This window comes from Hemibagrus wyckioides, linkage group LG17 (genome assembly GCF_019097595.1).
Source record: "Hemibagrus wyckioides isolate EC202008001 linkage group LG17, SWU_Hwy_1.0, whole genome shotgun sequence".
Lineage (NCBI taxonomy): Eukaryota > Metazoa > Chordata > Actinopteri > Siluriformes > Bagridae > Hemibagrus > Hemibagrus wyckioides.
Window position 1 is genome coordinate 11,637,302 of NC_080726.1, and position 18,573 is coordinate 11,655,874.

The following is an 18,573-nucleotide window of genomic DNA, read 5'->3' on the forward strand; positions in this document are numbered from 1 at the left end:
TTCTAATTGCTGACCAGATTGCTTTTTGGAAATATAATTATGGGGTCATTTATGAGCTTTTAAAGAAGCTGCATTAAAAAAAAAACACTAATGGCCTCTGCAAAAGTAGTGCTGCTCCTATGAGGGTTTAAAGTAGGCTGTTTGCTCCATAATGCCCATATTTCATTGAAAGTATTCACAGAGATAGAGGGGAAGGAGGAAAGAGCCACTCATTACACATGTGACAATAGCTCCTCCATTTCCTTTAGCAAGGTGGTATGCTTTTACAGTAGCCTCGAAATACTTAAAGTCTCATAAAGAAAAAGCATGAACCAGGGTAGTTGTTTACAAAAAATGCTGTAGTGGTGCAATAATTGGTTTCCATTATTGCACATATGAATAAGCATTTTATCAAGATTACTTAAGTACTGCTAGAAGGTTTCTTCACCTTGTTTTGCACCTGTGAGGATTCACATGTACTAGAAAAAGAGAGTAAGAAGAAGCAGAGTAGTGGGATGACTAAGATCAGGCTCCTAAAACTTCAAATCAATTGAGAGCAATTAGTGGTTTGAGATTATTCTTGGGAAGAAAAAAATCCTCTAGCACTTCTTTTATTGTATATTGATCTTATGATTACTCACACCAACAGGATCGTCCAGGTCTTTAGTAGAAGGTGAAGAATGCCTGTTGAATAATTGATGTCATACTCTGGCCACATAAACTTTCTTGCCTTGCTTTTGAAGTATAACTACTTTTGAAGTATATCTGCTCAGTCTAGCCAGCCTCAATTCGCACCTTGACATGAATGCAATAGCTGTGGAGTAGTGCAGAAATAGTGCATACGGCTTGATTTTTACTGTATTGGCATTTCCTCTTAAAGCCAGCCTCTAGTAATTAAATTGTCGTCGCTTCAAAGCATGAGTTTGACTGCCTCTTAAACTGATCGTGATGGATGTCGCATGCTGGAAATTTTCATAAAACGGCAGAGAAGTGAGTGGACACTTTTAATCTATCATCCTTTCAGTGCTACTTACACACAGCCCACATGCCATGAAGTGCTGCAGGATTGAAAAATGACAGGAGTATGTGGCCTGATAGTCCTGGTGGCATCCACCATTAGCTTTTGACTTTGATCAGTGCCCTGGTCCGATGGTCCTGCAGGCACTCTGACCACCATACGCTACTTGAATGATGCAACCCTTTTAGAGCTGAGACACCATGGTGCTAGACCACAGGACAGGCACTGTCAACCACCCCCCACCCCCACAAGCGCCCCCCACCCACCCACGTCCGTGTCTGTGACTAAGGTCAAAGAGTTGGCGTTGTACAAATTGGGGTGGTGAGGTGTGAAATGTTTTTCAGACAGTGTGTCCTGCCAAAGATACCTGAACCCATCCAACTTAGCCTTGCTCTCACACCCATTTTTGCCAGAGAGTGAAACAGATTAGGTGTGTAGGAGGAGGTATAGCATGACATATGAGTATAGAAAAAGGCTTTTCCTTGTCTCTCCTCCCAGCAGGAGTTACTCATAGCTAACATCCAGCCCTCGCCAACCTCATCCCACTCTCCATGTTGTTCAAATTAGTTTCATCTGGGTAAAGATCTTCTGTCAAGTTACATAAGTGTAGAGACTGTCATCAGTCAGGCCCAGAGGACACACTTTACACACATTAATATTTGCCTCTGAAATGGAATTTTATGGTTTTGCTTTAATGAAATCACTGAAGTAGACTGGAAACAGACATATTTTATAGCAGAACCAAGTAGTTCTTGCTGAAGAATTTTGTCACCAGTGACAAGTGTTAAAAAAATAAAAAAAATAAAAAAAAATCAGTGCATATGTTCATAAACCTAGCCACAATCCAAAACGGCTTATACTGCATAGTCAGAACAGGAAAATGAAAGGTGTTTTGAAGTGGTAATGAAGCAGACTGAGAACTGGACTGTGAGAGAGATGAGTAGCTGAGCATAGGGAGAAAAAAGACAGCTTCCTGCTGAGATCACCCACCCTGCGCCAGCCATCACTTACTCCTGGGAGTTAGTTACTCCTGAGAGACAGGTGGTGCAATCAAGCCTGCTGCTACAGGGCAGACAGGGGATGAAACCAAACGCAGATATTTTTGTGTGCATACCAGACACGTCTAGTCTGGGTTAAATATTAATATGTGTTTCATTTGTATAGTCTTTGTCAAACGCAAGGCAGAGTTAACAAATACAGATTACTACCTGTGTCATAGAGCGAAGGGCTACAACATGTGTTGATAAGACAACTTATTTAAGCAGGGATTCAGTGGAGGTGAGAGAAGTGCAAGATGATTTGCATTTCAGTCAGAATCACATGAGGTATAGTCATGTGAGGAGTAATAAAAATGATGTAAGGTGAAACCAATTCAATGAATATACTTAGGATGGATGGATGGATGGACTGATAGATGGAACACATGATTGGGAGCCATAGTGGTGAAGGTATTGAGCAACTTAGTGGTTAAGGTATAGGGCAACTAGGTGACTGATCAGAAGGAACAATGCTCAGACTCCATCACCTCTGAGCTGCCACTGTTGGTTCTTTTTTTTAGCAAGACCCTTAACCTCAACTGCTCAATTGTATCCTGTCTCACTTCTAAATTGCTTTGGATAAAAGCACCAGGCAAATGTAATGTAAAGTGATTCTGGATGAATGCACACATGGATATTGGTCCATGGAGGGTAAAATTGTTTCAGATGATATTCACTTCTCTTCTCTGTCACTGCTTCGAATGAATACTGAGATATCCACATCAGTCCTGCAAAGTAGTCAAAAATAAATCAGTACATAATTTGAAGTTGGGATGGTGAGTTACCATCTGTGTCCAAAACCACTTGAGTTCAGCTGTGTAATAAATGCATTTTAAGAGTGACATAATTCAACCCACTCCACTTACTAACCGTTGATAACATCTTGTTGATACCACATTGATACCACCTTCATCTGTATCCCACTCTGCTGTTTTCTGAGTCGATTTATCTTAAAATGTCTGCTTTTGTGTCTCTGTGTGTAGTCTGTTCTCGGAGTGCAGTGTGAGGTCCAGAGACAACTCAAGTCCTTTGTCAAGTTGGAGCGTTTCGACCAGATCTACAGAGCAAGTGGGGCTGGTTGCCCACAATCCCCTTTCAGCACATTCTTCGCCTCAGGGCCTTCAATCTTCGGCAAGGGCGTAAAGCTAGCCATCCGAGAGGGTCAAGTGAGTGCCGACATCATCAGCCTGGCCAGTGAGGATGGCAGGCGGCTAGCTGCTGTTCTGGATCAAGGCGTCTACCTTCAAGATCTTCACTTTACGATCGATGGCATGGACGTGCACTATTTTGTGAAAGCGTCTTCAGCAGAGGGTGATTTGGCGCTGCTGGGTATGACAGTGGGACGGCGAATGTTAGAGACAGGAACTAATGTGACAGTGCAGCAGGTGAACACCGTGCTCAGTGGCCGAGCTCGGCGTATTACCGACATTCAGCTGCAGCACGGTGCACTGAGCCTGAATGTGCGCTATGGCAGCAGTCTGGAAGAAGAAAGGGCTCGGGTGCTGGAGATGACTCGCCAGAGAGTTGTGGCAGCCGCCTGGCATCGCGAGCGGCACCGACTGCGCCAGGGAGAGGACGGTTCACGCGTCTGGACGGACACTGAGCGGCAGCAGCTGTTCAGCTCAGGACGTGTGCAAGGCTATGACGGCTACTACGTGGTGCCTGTGGACCAGTTCCCCGAGCTGGCTGACAGCATCAGCAACATTCACTTTCTGCGCCAGAGCGAAATGGGCCGCAGGTGACATGAACAAAAGGGAAGCCCCGTTCAGGCTCAGCGTCCAGGACTTCTTGCCAAAGACATGTTGCTCGTGTGACCACTTTGTTAAATCTTTTTTTAATCTTATTTTGTTTATTTTTTGTTTGTTTGGGGTTTTTTTTAGACTGCCTTACTCAAGCCTGCAGGCAGTTGTACTGCATTGACATTCGAGTGCTTTTCTTTCCTTTTTTTTTTTTTGGAATTGCATAACAGTTTTTGGCTGCCAAATGAGGCTGCTAGAGGAATGACATATGGCAACATTGGTTATTTAGTTCTGAGTCCTTTTCTACAGATCAGCTCAAAGGGAGACGGAAGATGGCTGGTAATGCATTTCGATCACTGGCAAGTGAGCAGATTGGCATTCAGCTTCACTCCACCCTGCCTTTTCTCACCCCACAGCCAAGGAGAGCCTTTTTTTAAATCACTTCTTTTTATACTTGAAAGCCTGCCACACTTAAACAAGGACTTCACTGTCTGTTGTTCAGGCTCCTGATCCCCCTTCTCTTACCTACATTGACTCTTGAATTGGTGTCCTGTGCCATTTCAAGACTGCTTGACTGCCTAGTGTTTCTTAAATATTTGAATCTGACCAATGGTTTAAAAAAAAAAAAGAAAAAGAAAGGGAAATCATTGAGGGCATGCTCACAGTCTGAACTCGTAATGTGAAACTTCTTATTGAATGAGATTTATCCAAAAAAAAGGGGAAAAGTGGCAAAAAAAGCAAATAGTTCCCAGTGGTCTTTAAAGATGGTTTTAAAAATATATATCATCGACGATGGAAAATATAATAAAAGTTCTGTATGAAAATGAATATTTTACTAAAATACTGTATGAAAAAAGAACAGTATATCTAATGTGAATACATTACCAAAATGTGAACTGTTGTCCCTTTTAATTGCAAATTGTTGTACTTGAACAATGCCTAGTGTTCCAACACATGGAATATATGTGTATATATATATATCTTATGTTTGGGAATGTCAATCCATTAAATTAATTTGTTTGGTTTTTCTTGTTGAAGCAAATAAGATTCTAACATGCTTAACCATTCCTTTAAGGATAACAGTATTTATTTCAGTAATGTGCTTTTTTAAACCAACGATGCTCATGTGCTCTGTCTGTGCAAGAGATATGAATGCTTGTATGTATGTATATAGCATTCATGTCTCTAGTATACAGCACATAGAACACTAGAACATGCCCTCAGACGTTCCTCAGGCTTTCCCTTCCTTGAACGTGTTGAGCTGTGGAGTGCTAACACTGGACACTGGGCTAAGGACAAAGTTAAACCCCAGTGGGATGCCTGAGGGTCAGAGTCTTAAGTGCCCTGGATATGAAAGACAAGACTCCACTAAGTCCCCCAGCTGCCTGAGATGCATTACAGCCTACAGGCGTGTAGTTCCTGTCTACAAGCAGAGGGGTTGAAATGCATGCCAATCTGGCAACCCGTCATGTGGATATAACTTCTTGCTTTTTGTGTGTCCTATAGCTTGACTACCTACTGAACTTCAAAGAACATCCAGTGTAGCCTCTCTCTCTCTCTCTCTCTCTCTCTCTCTCTCTCTGGTTTAAAAAAAAAAAACGTGTCTAAGATGGAACAAAATGGTGTTAATGTGTTGGACATGGTGTCATGGTGTCACGCACACCTCTCGTGTAAGCGTACAGTAGCTGAATCTGTTATTACAGTTTGTGTAACTGGGGACGGGGTGTGGAGATGATGAGTATCAGTGATTGCGACCTGTATCATACTGTCAAGCATATTTTTTTATTTGGATGTCAGTTGGATGTTGGATACAGCCATAATTCTTCGCTGTATTAAAAAAAAGAAAAAAAACAATGTTTGAATGAAGAAAAAAAATGCATTGTGGTGACTTCACTCAGACCTGAGTTGTGAGGCTGTAATTACTTTCTAAAGTTTTGAACTAATTTAATTTTTTATTTTGTTTATTTTGTTTTTCTTTTGTTTCTTTGTTTGTTCTCAACACTGTGTTTCTAACGCTTCTCTTTGGATCTGTAAATAAGAGGACGAGAAATGAGCTGTAAATAAAATGCCAATGTAGATACCTTTTAGAGCTACAGCAGTGAATCTGTGTAGTCTTTAGGTAAAGCGGGGAAAAAATAAAGAATATTTTGTGTTTACATTTATTTAATGTCACTATTTTGTCATGTTTCGTACTTACCGAGTACGCAAGAAAAATCGTTACCCAAATATTTCTGCTAATTTATTCTACTTGAAGAAGACATAAATATATTTCACCCAAATTGCATAGATATCTTTCTATACTTGCTTTGGCTGCATGTCTGCAACGATCACTTTGGGTAAGAGGTCAGTTTAACAAATAGTGGTCTGACAACGTTCATTCTTAACTAGCTTAGTTAGCTATAAGTACACTGTAGATGTTTTATTCTGATTTTTGTATTACTGTACTCTTAAATCAGCGATTTAAAATATCTCCAACTGGTACATACAAAAACATGGACACTAGGCCTTTTTTATGAATATCTACACAACATCTATACAGGATGAAAGAAAAGACATCTACTTCTAAATTAGGTTGGAGCACAAATATTTCTTCCTATATCTTCAGTAAGAATTTAAAATATGACTTGTGGATGTGACAGATACAAAAGAAATATAAATATATTCAGTAAGATCTTTGGTTTACAAAACCATACATAGCAGAAATTGTCAAGATTTGACTGTGCATAGCATTTCCTATATTGTTGCCATTGCATACTATGTACAAGGGAAAATAACCGTCATTATATACAAGGTAGTTGATGCAATTTTCAGTGTAATTTCAGCTTGAACCGTTATCTCAAGTATTCCTTAGCATTCCATTTCACTTCAGCCTGCAACCTCAAAAACGAGTGTTTATTTTTATCTTCCTAAATTAGTTTGGTGAGACTAGCGCTCCTTTTCTTTAAATAAATAAATAAATAAAAAATGAACACAATAACAGCAGAGTGTGCATACCAGTTCAGGCCAGTTATAATAGAGATCATTTCAAATTTACGGATATTAATGTAAATGAGTGTACTTGTGTGAAGGTTTCTCGGCAGGAGGCATCCAGTTAAATCAGTATAAATATGGTATTTCATCTCATAGCCACCGCTCATCAGCACTACTGAAGATTTTCTAGTGTGCACACCTGCAAAAGGTAAGCTCCAAACTGTGTGTAAATGTAAGTGAATGTATGCGTGTGTGTGTGTGTGTGTGTCAAAGGGAAGTCGTCCTCCTGTTGCACTAATGCAGCTAATAGCGGGCAGGTGTTCCAAGTGACCTGTTTCTATTCTGTCTCATTTTAAAGCCAACTCCAAAAAATTATAAACAACACGGTGTACAGAGATTGTTAACCTACCATATTTCATTTCATGTTTTTTTTGGCAAATGAATAACTGCAAACTAATTCCTGTAATTAAATAGATTCTGCTCCACTGTTGGCAGCTCATACAATTTTGGTCATTCAGAAAACAATGGCCTATTGTCAGTAAAACTATTACTGCCAGTTGAAATGATTAAGATACAAATAAGACACAAATGATAATGTATATAAACTTTATTTTTATAGAATTAAAACGATACAGTTACTTTAAACATCTTTATTATATATAAGGTCATAAAAAATATCTTAAGAGTAAGCAATTCAGTGATGCACAACAAGCATAAGCACTGAATACAATTACTGCTATTTTGAGTCTGTATGTATTTGCTGTAGTTAGAATGGTTCTATTGATGCATATGCATTTTTTTTTTTACTTCACTTCTAATTCGCTGCATTTTAATCATAGCCACAGCTCACATATATACAATACCATTCCATACATCTATACTTAACATATTTAATATATTTTACAGGTGACTGACAAACAAAATGAAAAAGCAACATAACATGGGTGAGTAATGTGCCATGCTATTGTGAACCACCAAAATGGCATCAGTGCACTTTGACACAGATTCTGCATCTTTAAAAAAGATATTCCTTCAGTTTTGTTGGTGTTGGAACCAACCAACTGGGTTCAAATGGGTTGAGATCTGGCTACTTCACAAGGCCACGGCATATAATTTATATCACTTTAACACTCATCCTGAAGAAGGATGAAAAAACCACTCCCATCAGATACGAAATATTTCATCATAAAATTGAAGTTGATCAGGAAAAATGTTGTATTGATCTGCTGTGAGAATAAATGGGCCCAAACCATGAGAAAATAACAATAACAAAAATAAATAAATGCCTCTAGAGCATAGCAGAGACACTGTTTTTTCCCTTTAAATTATCATCCATTAGTACTGTACAAAAGTATTCGACAGCCTTTAAAATATCATTTATTTTTAATGTTTGTTCTCAGCATTCCTGTATCAGTAGAAATGGCAGCTCGGGATTGAAGCTGTGCGTCAGCCGTCATAATAAACATTACAGAAAGAACATATTACTAACACATTATGTAACCATTTTCAAGATAAAACTATAGGGCAGGCTGACAGGTTTACCTGCAAAAGCAAGTGACACCGCCAACGTCTCCGGATAAACTGTAGCAAGTTCTCAATGTTCTCCGTTAAACAAGAAAAAACATACCTTATAAAACTGCATGACAGTGTACCTGAGGGACGGCTGGTCATGCCCTTCTACAGCTCTCTAAACTCCAACGACTGTTGTGGGTGAAAATTACAGGACATCAGCAATTTATGAAATACTCAAACCAATCCATCTGGCACCAACCTTGCCACGATCACCGTCACAGAGGTCACATTTTTCTTCATTCTGATGTGAACATTAACTGAAGCTCTTGACCTGAATCTGCATGATTTTGCATGGCACTGCTGCCACATTGGCTGATCAGATAACTGCATAATAAATTAATTATTATAATAATATGTCCAGGTCCTAATAAGTGGATGGTGAGTGTATATAAGGAATAAAAGTAGTGATCTAATCATGAGAATTAAACAATTTCTTCAGTGTCCATACTCAGTAATAACAATAAATATTTCAATGTTTACAGTTCAGTTATCTTTAAATCTAAATCTTTTCAAAACTGCTACCAAACCTCATGATTAGAAGTCAGAACTTAAGTGAAGGAAACAAAACCCAGTCTCCCCCTGAGCTTATGCAAAACCTTCAGCCTGCCTTTTAGTCTTCTGACAAGCATTCTGAGTTTTTAGAGTTACATGGTGGAAACACTGACAAAAGTGAATGCTGTTAAAATCAGCAAGCGCTGTACGCCTGCTGAGTCTAATGTTTTATACAGTCATTCATTCACATGGGGTGCTGGCAATGTTTTCTAAGTCCATAAACATAGAAATGACTCATAATCAGACACCTGGTCTGTCCTCCCAGTCTTGCACTGACATTTGGAGGCTGTGAATTCACAATGAATCAATACAAAACCAGTGCGAACAACAGCTTGTGTTCAGACAATAGCAATGATGCTCTGATGGGACTCGTAAATGTGTCTTTGTTTTCCAAAACATTACTTTGTGTATGATGTGTGGCCACATTTGCTGTGACAAGCCAGATTTCTCATTTCTTAAATGCATTCAGTTCCCTAAATGCACTGAGTATAACAAAGGAAATGTACATGACAGGACATAAAAATGCATCTTTTGTTTTTATGTCAGTCCCATCTAACGAATGTATAGAGAGAGAGAGAGAGAGAGAGAGAGAGAGAGAGAGAGAGAGAGAGAGATGTTTCGTAGGGTCAAATGAGTGTGCTAAATTCAGGTCTTGTTAACTTCATTATACAAAGACTCAATATGCAACATAAACACATACATTACTTATGCTAGGCTTTGAAAAATGGCAAAGACCAATGAATTAAAAAAAAAGTGTGATGCTTCTACTTCTACCGTGTGATACTTATTAAACACTCAATCATTTTGTCTGTGTCGAAACTGTTATTTAACCTGCCTGCATACCCGCCTGTTCACAGAATACTTCTGGAAATAAATTTTATTCAGTGACGCTGATAAGCTTTAGAAGCACCTGTACTGCGCTGTTTACTCTCCTGCTGGCTATTCATCACAAATCAACAACCGAATGCTGGCAGAAAGTGGCGGATAAGGCTTCTTTAAAATTCAGATGCTCTTGAAGGCGAGAATGCTAATTTCCATGAGATTGAGGTGATCTCGGCAGACGCACTGTCGCAGGGAGAGGGTCTCAGCTGTGTTGCGATGCCTGGCTCCATTTTTTTTGACAGGTGCAAACAATGGAAGAGCCCAGAGAAATGTCAACATGGCGATTAGTGGGAAGAGCAGACACAGTCCAACATTCACCAGTCAGACTGCCTTTATACATTCATTCTTATTGACAGCACAGCTAATGCTTTTATTACAGAAACTACCCCCAGGGGGATATCTGATCCCAAAAGGCTTGACACAGTGGGGAAGACAGGACAATACCTATACTGCCACCCACATGTGACACATTTATACCCATACCACTGGCTGGGGTAAAAATAGATCAGCTCATATAAGACTAATATATTTATGTAAGCTTTACCTCCCCATGTCCTTGTAAGCCTGTTTCTCTATAGGACACAAATCCACAAATGAACTACAAAACTTCACTGTGATTAAATCCAAATATAGCCAAGAGATTTCGGTCTAACCCGTCAGAACATACAATAATCACTCAAGTATTATGTTGATATTAGCAGTGAAAAATACTTGAGTAGTTCTGGTTCATTTTTTTACACGAGCACTATTTTACGAGACTTGTTCTTTGTTCAAGTAATATTGAAACTGACTACTCATCTTCAAGGAAATTTATAAGAGAAAAGGAGAAAATAACATACTTTTTATTTTTCATTTTGACCTTCAAAATACTCAATTGCAATAAGTTTATTTTAAGCTTTTCTCAGACAGCAGGGACAGACAAAGCACACATATTCAAAGCCTTTAATAAAAGGCTTGCAATAAGACCAATACTATGAGCAAAAACAGGTAACAGGCAATGGTCAGGCAATCAGCAAACAACATTAACAAGACAGGGATCAAAACCAGAATAGCAATTCCACAATATGCAAAAATTAGATTATCACCTAGTAAAGACACACTGCATATAGTTCGAATTGAGTTAGCAGTGATCCATTGATGGTGAATGAACAGCAGTGCAGGTGATCAGCACGATGGTGTTTATGAACAGGGGAAGTGGTAGCTCATTGCTTAAGGTGTTGGACTATTGATCAGACGATTGGGAGTTCAAATCCCAGGTCTAACAAACTGCCACTACTGGGTCCTTGAGCAAGGCCTTTAACCTACAATTGCTTAGCTGTGTAAAAAAATTAAATAAACGTAAGTTGCTTGGGTGTCTGCCGAATGCTGTGAATGAAACATGACAGAATTCATGGTTGGTGGTTGTAGTAGTTTGTGGCAGGCATGTTTGTAGGCTGCATTGCTCAACTGTATTGCCAGTTGCTTTTTTATTAGCCATTCAGATTAATGGAATGCACATAAATGTCGGTTGAAACGACACACAGCTGTGCTAATGGGCTTTTCACCAAAACAGAACGACTTACATAGATGTAGAGTAGAACAACTGCCACAGAATCACCAGTATTATTTTAACCCTCACAATGGAAACTTTCTTCTTATTCTTCATCTGTGCTGCTGAGACCAAACTTTGAAGATGTGTCCAGTATTGCTAAAGAAAAATCAGTGACAAAGGATATAGAATATTAATATTACATTAAATAAAAATACATAAATACTGTTAGGCTAAAACCTTGTCAGTGAAGAGTTACTACTACTTGTATAGGAACACTAATATTTTTTTTTTATTAGTGTCCAACTAAGTGCTTGATGAAGAGAGTGACTCAGCAGTTTAGAAAGCCAGGGAAAGTTCATTCCACCACCTGTGTGAAAGGACGGAGAAGTGTTGATGCATGCTTTTGTTGTACCTTCAAGGACGGTGGATGCAAGACATTCAGAGGGAACATGGTGCAGAGCAACATCTGATAAGTGTCTTCAGGTAGGTGGAGGACATTAGTTCTTTTGCCTCAAAGTTTAGAAGAAAACTTTTTTTAAGCAATCAATAAAAATAATTTTGATTAGAATTTTTTTTAAGTCTGTTGAACATGTTAAATAATATTACTTTGTCTTTTTTATTCTTTTTAATTTATGCACATATATCCATCCATCCATCCATTGTCTATACCTGCTTATTCCTAATTAGGGTCACGGGGGTCTGCTGGAGCCTATCCCAGCGCACATAGGACGAAAGGCAGGGGTACACCATGGACAGGTCGCCAGTCCATCACAGGGCCACATATAGACATTTATTGGCTTAAATCAAGGGCTGAATTCCTTTGTTTTCTCACATTGTTGTGAGCAATGTTAATGACCAATTTTGCTGTAACTACAAACTTCCCTACAAATCCATTAAAAACCCCTTCATACTTTGATAATCCATCTAAAAGGTTATACCACTGTGGGTTCAAAACAATGATGCAATCTTATTAGCTTAGTGATGATCATTTGATACTCATTTTATTAGGTTTTGTATTGACCTGGTATGGTAGATTAAGAACTGGATTTACTGTGAATGAATGAATGAATGAATGAATGAATGAATGAATGAATGAATGAATGAATGAATGAGATCATCTACTCAGACTGTCTGTATGTGCAATATCCAACTCAGCCTACTTACTATAATTCTTCATCCCAACAAAATTCTTATCCTTTTTATAAAAAACATCCAGTATGAAGAATGTTCCTCTAGTCTGACATACCTAATGGAACAATCCCTGAGTCCTTCCCATCACCAGCTTTTATATACATTTTTCTGAATTCCCATTTTCTTTCTTTGTGCAGCAATTTAACATTCAGTCGCTCTACATTTTGCTGATCCACACAGTTCTGTGTAAACATATTTACTGTCTCTCTAGCTGATTCATGCAGGTTCTCTGCCCAACTCAGCTCTTTAGTCTTCTATGTCATGCAGACCCAACCACTCAGTTGCCATAGTACCAACTTCCTCTGCAGTTCCCATTGCACCAAGATACTGTGCTTCAGGACAAAGTCTCCTTGCTGCACCTCGCTGTTCTTTAATGGTACCTTTTCTTCTCTGCCTGTTTAACTGGTTGCTGCAAAGATCCCAAAAATACACCAGTTCCTGGAGTCAAGCCACACATTAATGATCACAGATTCAATGAGGTAATTTACAGTGCTGCTGGTGTGCAACACAATGGAGCAGGTGGTAAAACTCATCAGTAAGCTTTACACCTGCATCCTCTACACAATCAAAGTACATTATAATAGGCTGATCTTTTTAAATAATAAACACAATTCATGTGTTTTTTTTTTGTTGTTGTTGTTTTTTTTAAACCTTCTTAGAATAAACCACTGGCCAGTGTTACCTAACCTTCCGTGTCTCACATTATAAACAACATCTATAAAACTCATGTTTTTTATAGCTCCACAACAGACATAAAATCGATTTGGAAGGTGTTTTTAACATATAACTCTTGACTTTTGGCCCAGAGAATGTCATTTATACATAACAAAGGACCATTAGAGATATCAATTTTCTTTAAAAGGGGTATTTTTAAGATCTGTTTCTGACATGAAACACTCTATATTTTTTTATTTTTACATTTTATATTTAACTTTAAATTGAGAAGATTGTATGTTATAGTTAATTGATTAAGTTTATCAATAGAAAAGTAAAAAGGTTATTTCATCATGATTTAACAAGCAATTTTACAAAGCCTAGGGAAACACAGGCTCCTTGGTTTAGCTTCAGAGCTCGAGGTACTGTTTATGTGCTGATTTGCATGTTCTTCCCATTCTCCCGTCTCTGTGGGTTTTTGTGAATTGTGGATGTGGAACATTGTAGATTAGCTACACTAAATTACCCTCATCATGTCCACTATATACAGTTCACTGCCAAGCCATCAGAGGGCACCCTCCCCTTTATTTTTGTGCTTCTTTGTTTGTCCTACTCATTACCTGTCTTCCTTATCTTTTTTTCTCTCTTAGTTGCTTAGCAACTTTTGCTTGCCTGTCTGTTGCTGTCTGTCTAATACTTCATTTGTCCTTCTTGTCTTGACCTCAGTTAGGTTATGTTTCTTGGTAAACCATTGTTAAAAAAGAAATGCCTGTACTTGCATCCATCTCTAATATATTACACCCCAAGCCATGAATGAGTTTGTGAGTGCCACCTTTTCACTCCTTTCCTCCGTCTATAAACTTTGTCATGTTCAGTATAACCGAGATTACCCTAACATGTAACACTACCCTAATATATTTTCTACTGGTCATTTCTGCACGTCATTGCATGAAACATGGTGTTTAATCGATTTGGAAGCCAAAGTCTTAAACATTACAATATTTCCACATATAATGCATCTTAAACAGCATCAAGAAGCAGATATTATAGGTATATATAGATATAGATGTCAGATATTTTCACAATTAACAGTTATTTCAGTACTTTGAAATATGCTTACCATCATGTGCTTTGACCCTTGTTTGTTTGCATTCTTATAAAGGTTACCTTGGTATTTAAAGAGTTTACTTATGCTTAGCAGAAAAGAAAAAATGGATCTGATAAAAAAAAATTGTATAACTTTATGGAAGTGAAAATTAGTTGGTGGGATGTTTTTAAATAACACGTACTCTGTGTGTCATTTACACAGGCTAAGCATTTAGGTCAACCTTTCAAATAAAGGTGCATCTTAGTGTATATAGAATAGCAGTAGCCCTGTGTATATGATTGTACTCCTTGGCTTGTTTGGCCATTTTGTCATTTTTGATTTGACTGTAATTTCTGAGATATGGCAATAGTGTAAATAACCTTAATCAAGCTATTCACTGTTTGGGTCAGGAGTCAGAATGCAGCTTCCATTTAGCTCATTTGCTGTTATGAAAGCCATTTCTCACCTGCAGTTGAAAGCCATTGGTGCATGGCTCAAGTCAGCAATCTAATTGTGCTACTGCTGTCTCAATAACATAAATACAGCAAACAGAACTGATGCCAGAAAACCAACCATTTGTTATGAATTGAAAATCTTCTTAAGAAATGGATTGGCATGAATGGATTGGTGCGCATGGAGACGACCGTGAATGCACATGAATTAGTTTGAACAGAAATTTCCAGACTAGAAATATACTTATACAAGAAATATACCAGGCCCAGAAATACCAGTGTGTCTCCATGCATGATGCATTGTGGTAAAAGGTCCTAGGGGTCTTTGAGCAACCACTAAAAGGTCAAATTTGTCCAGACATGCCAGGAGTAAACACAAAACCCATGCATTTTATAAGCACAGGCTACTTAGCAGCTGGCACAGTGCTTCTTCATAAAAGAAATATCTTTTGTAAGAATTAATATTGCCATTAAATTATTATTATTTTTATTTTTTCTTAACTCCTGACAGTTTTCATGAATGATCCCATGGTTTAAGATCAAAAGAACTTTATATCAAAGCTCGAGGACTGTATTTGGGAAATGCAGCAATGTTTTCATTTTAAAAGGCAGTGTGTCCTATTGACTGCAGTGCTTAAACACAATAGCAGGATATTTTTAAAGTTCAGCACATCAGTGCAATTTTATCACAGCACTGTAAATGCAGATAGCATTTTCATGTTCGGTTCAGAAGGAGTTGCCCACTATCAGGCTTCGTTAATTTCAGATTTTATGAGGATGAGAATGCATGAGGAAATCTGAGGTACTATTTTTATTCCATTATGGCAGCACATGAGAGCACTTTTTCACACGTGTCTGAATGGAATAGAATCATTCCAGAAATGACAAAATGACCTTGAATATAAAGTATATTTTGCATATGTGCGGTATATCATTCCCTCTAAATTACAACTGAAATTCTTACACAAAGAAAACAACAACGAAAAAGAGCTTAATCAAAAGGCCAACAGAAAATCTAGAACAATCTCTCTGGCTGTGGAGTGTGTGTCCATTTGGTCATTTAGAATTTCCTGAAAGTGAATAGTCAGAAGGTGCTGATTCATTTTATATAAAGAAACGTTATAATTATTTTGGAAGGAGTTTCCAGAGGCAGCGCTTTGTAACAATACATTTTCTGCCACAGGAAAGGGAATTGATTTTGTGTGTTCTGTTTCCTCTGTACCAAGATATAGCTGTTTCTTATTTTTTTTTTTTTAGTCTGGTGACAGAACTGTTTATAGCTGCTGTAGTGTAAGTTACAAAGGCATTCCACAACATTAAATGTAGCTTTAGTGGTTAAATGTATGATGTATTGTTCATTAATGAATGAAAAATTGTAACTGTTGACAAATGCTTGTGTTAGGAGAGGAATAAGTTCATTGCTGTTAAAGGAAAGCAATCAACATTGGGGTGGTACAGTAACCGCATTGTATCAGGCTTCATCACACACCCCATTACTGATTATTTTCCTAGAACAGCACTTGCTTTATTCCTTACTTGTCATATACTGTACTAAGTCAGATGAAGAAGAGTTGAACTGAGGTGAACCCTGCTGAATCATGAAGACTGAATCATTCTCCTCTCTAGCTGGATGTCCCTGACTGAATTCCTCTTGTGCAGTTTATGCTTTGTTTGTTTGATCCACTGCTAATGCTTAGATATAAAGACACCTCTTTTGAATAGGTCTAAGAGGGAGTAGGGTCATAAAAATATGTTGGCTTGTACGTGGGTTTGATCTCAGGAAAGGCTGACTGTTATTTGAGTGTGTATGGTTGTGGTATGTACACTGACGGTTACAAAAGGCAGAGAATGTGCTGAACGAAACAGTAATTATACCCCAATCCACATGAAAACAGCTGACAGGTCCGATGAAGGCTTTCCAAACAAAGACACTCACAAACAAGGGTTATTATAATCACAGCTATGTTTGTGAATAGATTATTTAATTTAGGTAATAATAATGATAAGAGCGCTTTTGTAAAGTTTTTTTTTATATAGTAGCACAGCAATAGTTGAAAACAATTATTCTGCATATATTTCATGCCACACAGGTCTTCTAAAGCATCTCTGTCAAATTCCTATTCGTAAAAAAACCCAAAAAAACAATGGCTGTATAACCATTGTTTCACATAATAGAAACGAAAGGAGGCGTGTGGAAAGCTGTTAACAAGCCCTGGTTACAGTTTCATTATATTTAGGCTTTGCTTAACACATGTGTATAGAGTATAGTTCTCAAAATAAGCCCTTGTGGAGGTCCTAAGCACTGTAATTTATAGTAATGCTAATTAGTGAGTAGTGGGTCTTGTCTCCATAAACAGAGGTAATTACTCATGTATTTGTGTGGAAATGTCTGCTGAGAGAGCAGCTGTTAAATATCTCTCTGAGATGAATTAGCCTCTGTGCAATGTAAACCGAAGCCATTTGGGTTTATCCTGTATCCATCTACCGCCACCATACACCTAGAACCTGTCACGGTTTTCTAGCGCATTGTTACAGTGCTCACTATACCATCTATCCCCATCTTATCTACTTACTGCCCATTTTCCAAAAGACTGAATCATGATGGGTTTCACTTATAATAAATTCTCCTCAGCTGTTTTTGGACCAACCATGCTTTTGTTTATCTAGAGGCTGCAGGCTGTCTCATTATCACCTTCACAGCCAAGCTTCTCACTGCCAAGGGACCAATCTCATGTATGTTAATCAAGGTTTAACTGGAAGGCTGCAGTAGTTTGTGGGCATACTGTTGGCACAATAACTGTACTATGCCTCGACGTGACCATGCTTGGGAAAACACACAGCTCATCAGTACTCACTATTGTACTCGTATTCCATCTGTGGAAAGAGAAAGTGATTGCTATGTTTTAATATTTTGGGATTCTCATCCGTTTTCACACCTCAGGGGTATTAATTCGGTTGAAAGTAGTATGTGTTGTTATACAGTTTGTTACACTGCCATTACCAAATAGTAAAAATATTGTACAGCTACACCTCGTGGACATTAATTTATTGGGACATTTTTGTATCTTTACTATTTACCTTAATACCTTTCCTCATAGGCATCAGCCAAGTGTGCCCATAAGGTTAAACTAATCCAGACACACACACAGTTGTGAGTAATTAACCTACCTACAACACAGTTTTTGTAACCATAGTGCAGAACTGTATAGTGTAGGACTGTGGAGAAAACCACATGGACACACAGAGAAGACGTGAAACACAGAGAGTACCTGAGCTCAGGATCAAACATGTACTGCTCCATATCATCTGATCTGGCAACACAAACTTGAACTCAGCATCCATAACTATGTTGTAAACATTAAACCATTCATTTTCATATAACTTTGTCCTGATCATGGTTCCTCAGTCTATCCCAAGAAGACTGTGTGTAAGGCAGGAATACACACTGGTTGGGATGTAAGTCCATCACATGACACCAATACACATACATTCACACTGAGGTATAATTTTATAGTAGCCACTCCACCCACTGGAGTGGGAGGAATTCTGAGAAACCAGAAAAAAAATGGACACAAGGAATACATTAAAACAGTAACCCACACTCAGGAATTATTACATTTTACTTACGTAATAAAAATCTTTTGAGTTTTCATGACAGTTTATGTCCAGTGACATGCTACCTTTACAAATAATTGTCCTACAACTGCTATATGTGATTCCATTAGAACTTAATTCACATGCTAATTAGTTTTCTTTAATTAGCATATGTTTTAAGACACATGCTGCAATACTTGAAAGCTGTCAATATTGGAATGTGTGCTCAGTGCTCCTCATAACTATGTTGGAGTGTAGCCAGGACAATGAGTATTACTGTTTAAATGCCACTAATGACTTTAAAAAGGGAATGAT

General features: G+C 38.2%; 1 protein-coding gene across 8 annotated transcripts in view; it reads left to right on the forward strand.

Annotated features, from left to right (window-relative positions):
• Positions 1-5,627, forward strand: part of tenm4 (teneurin transmembrane protein 4) — a 192,408-nt gene extending 186,781 nt beyond the window's left edge. For all 8 annotated transcript variants that reach the window (XM_058413631.1, XM_058413624.1, XM_058413630.1 and 5 more), the window contains one exon: positions 3,018-5,627. In XM_058413631.1, the coding sequence (XP_058269614.1) occupies positions 3,018-3,776 (759 nt within the window). In that variant the 3' untranslated portion in view covers positions 3,777-5,627. The remainder of the gene's footprint in view (positions 1-3,017) is intronic.
• Positions 5,628-18,573: the final 12,946 nt, after the last annotated feature.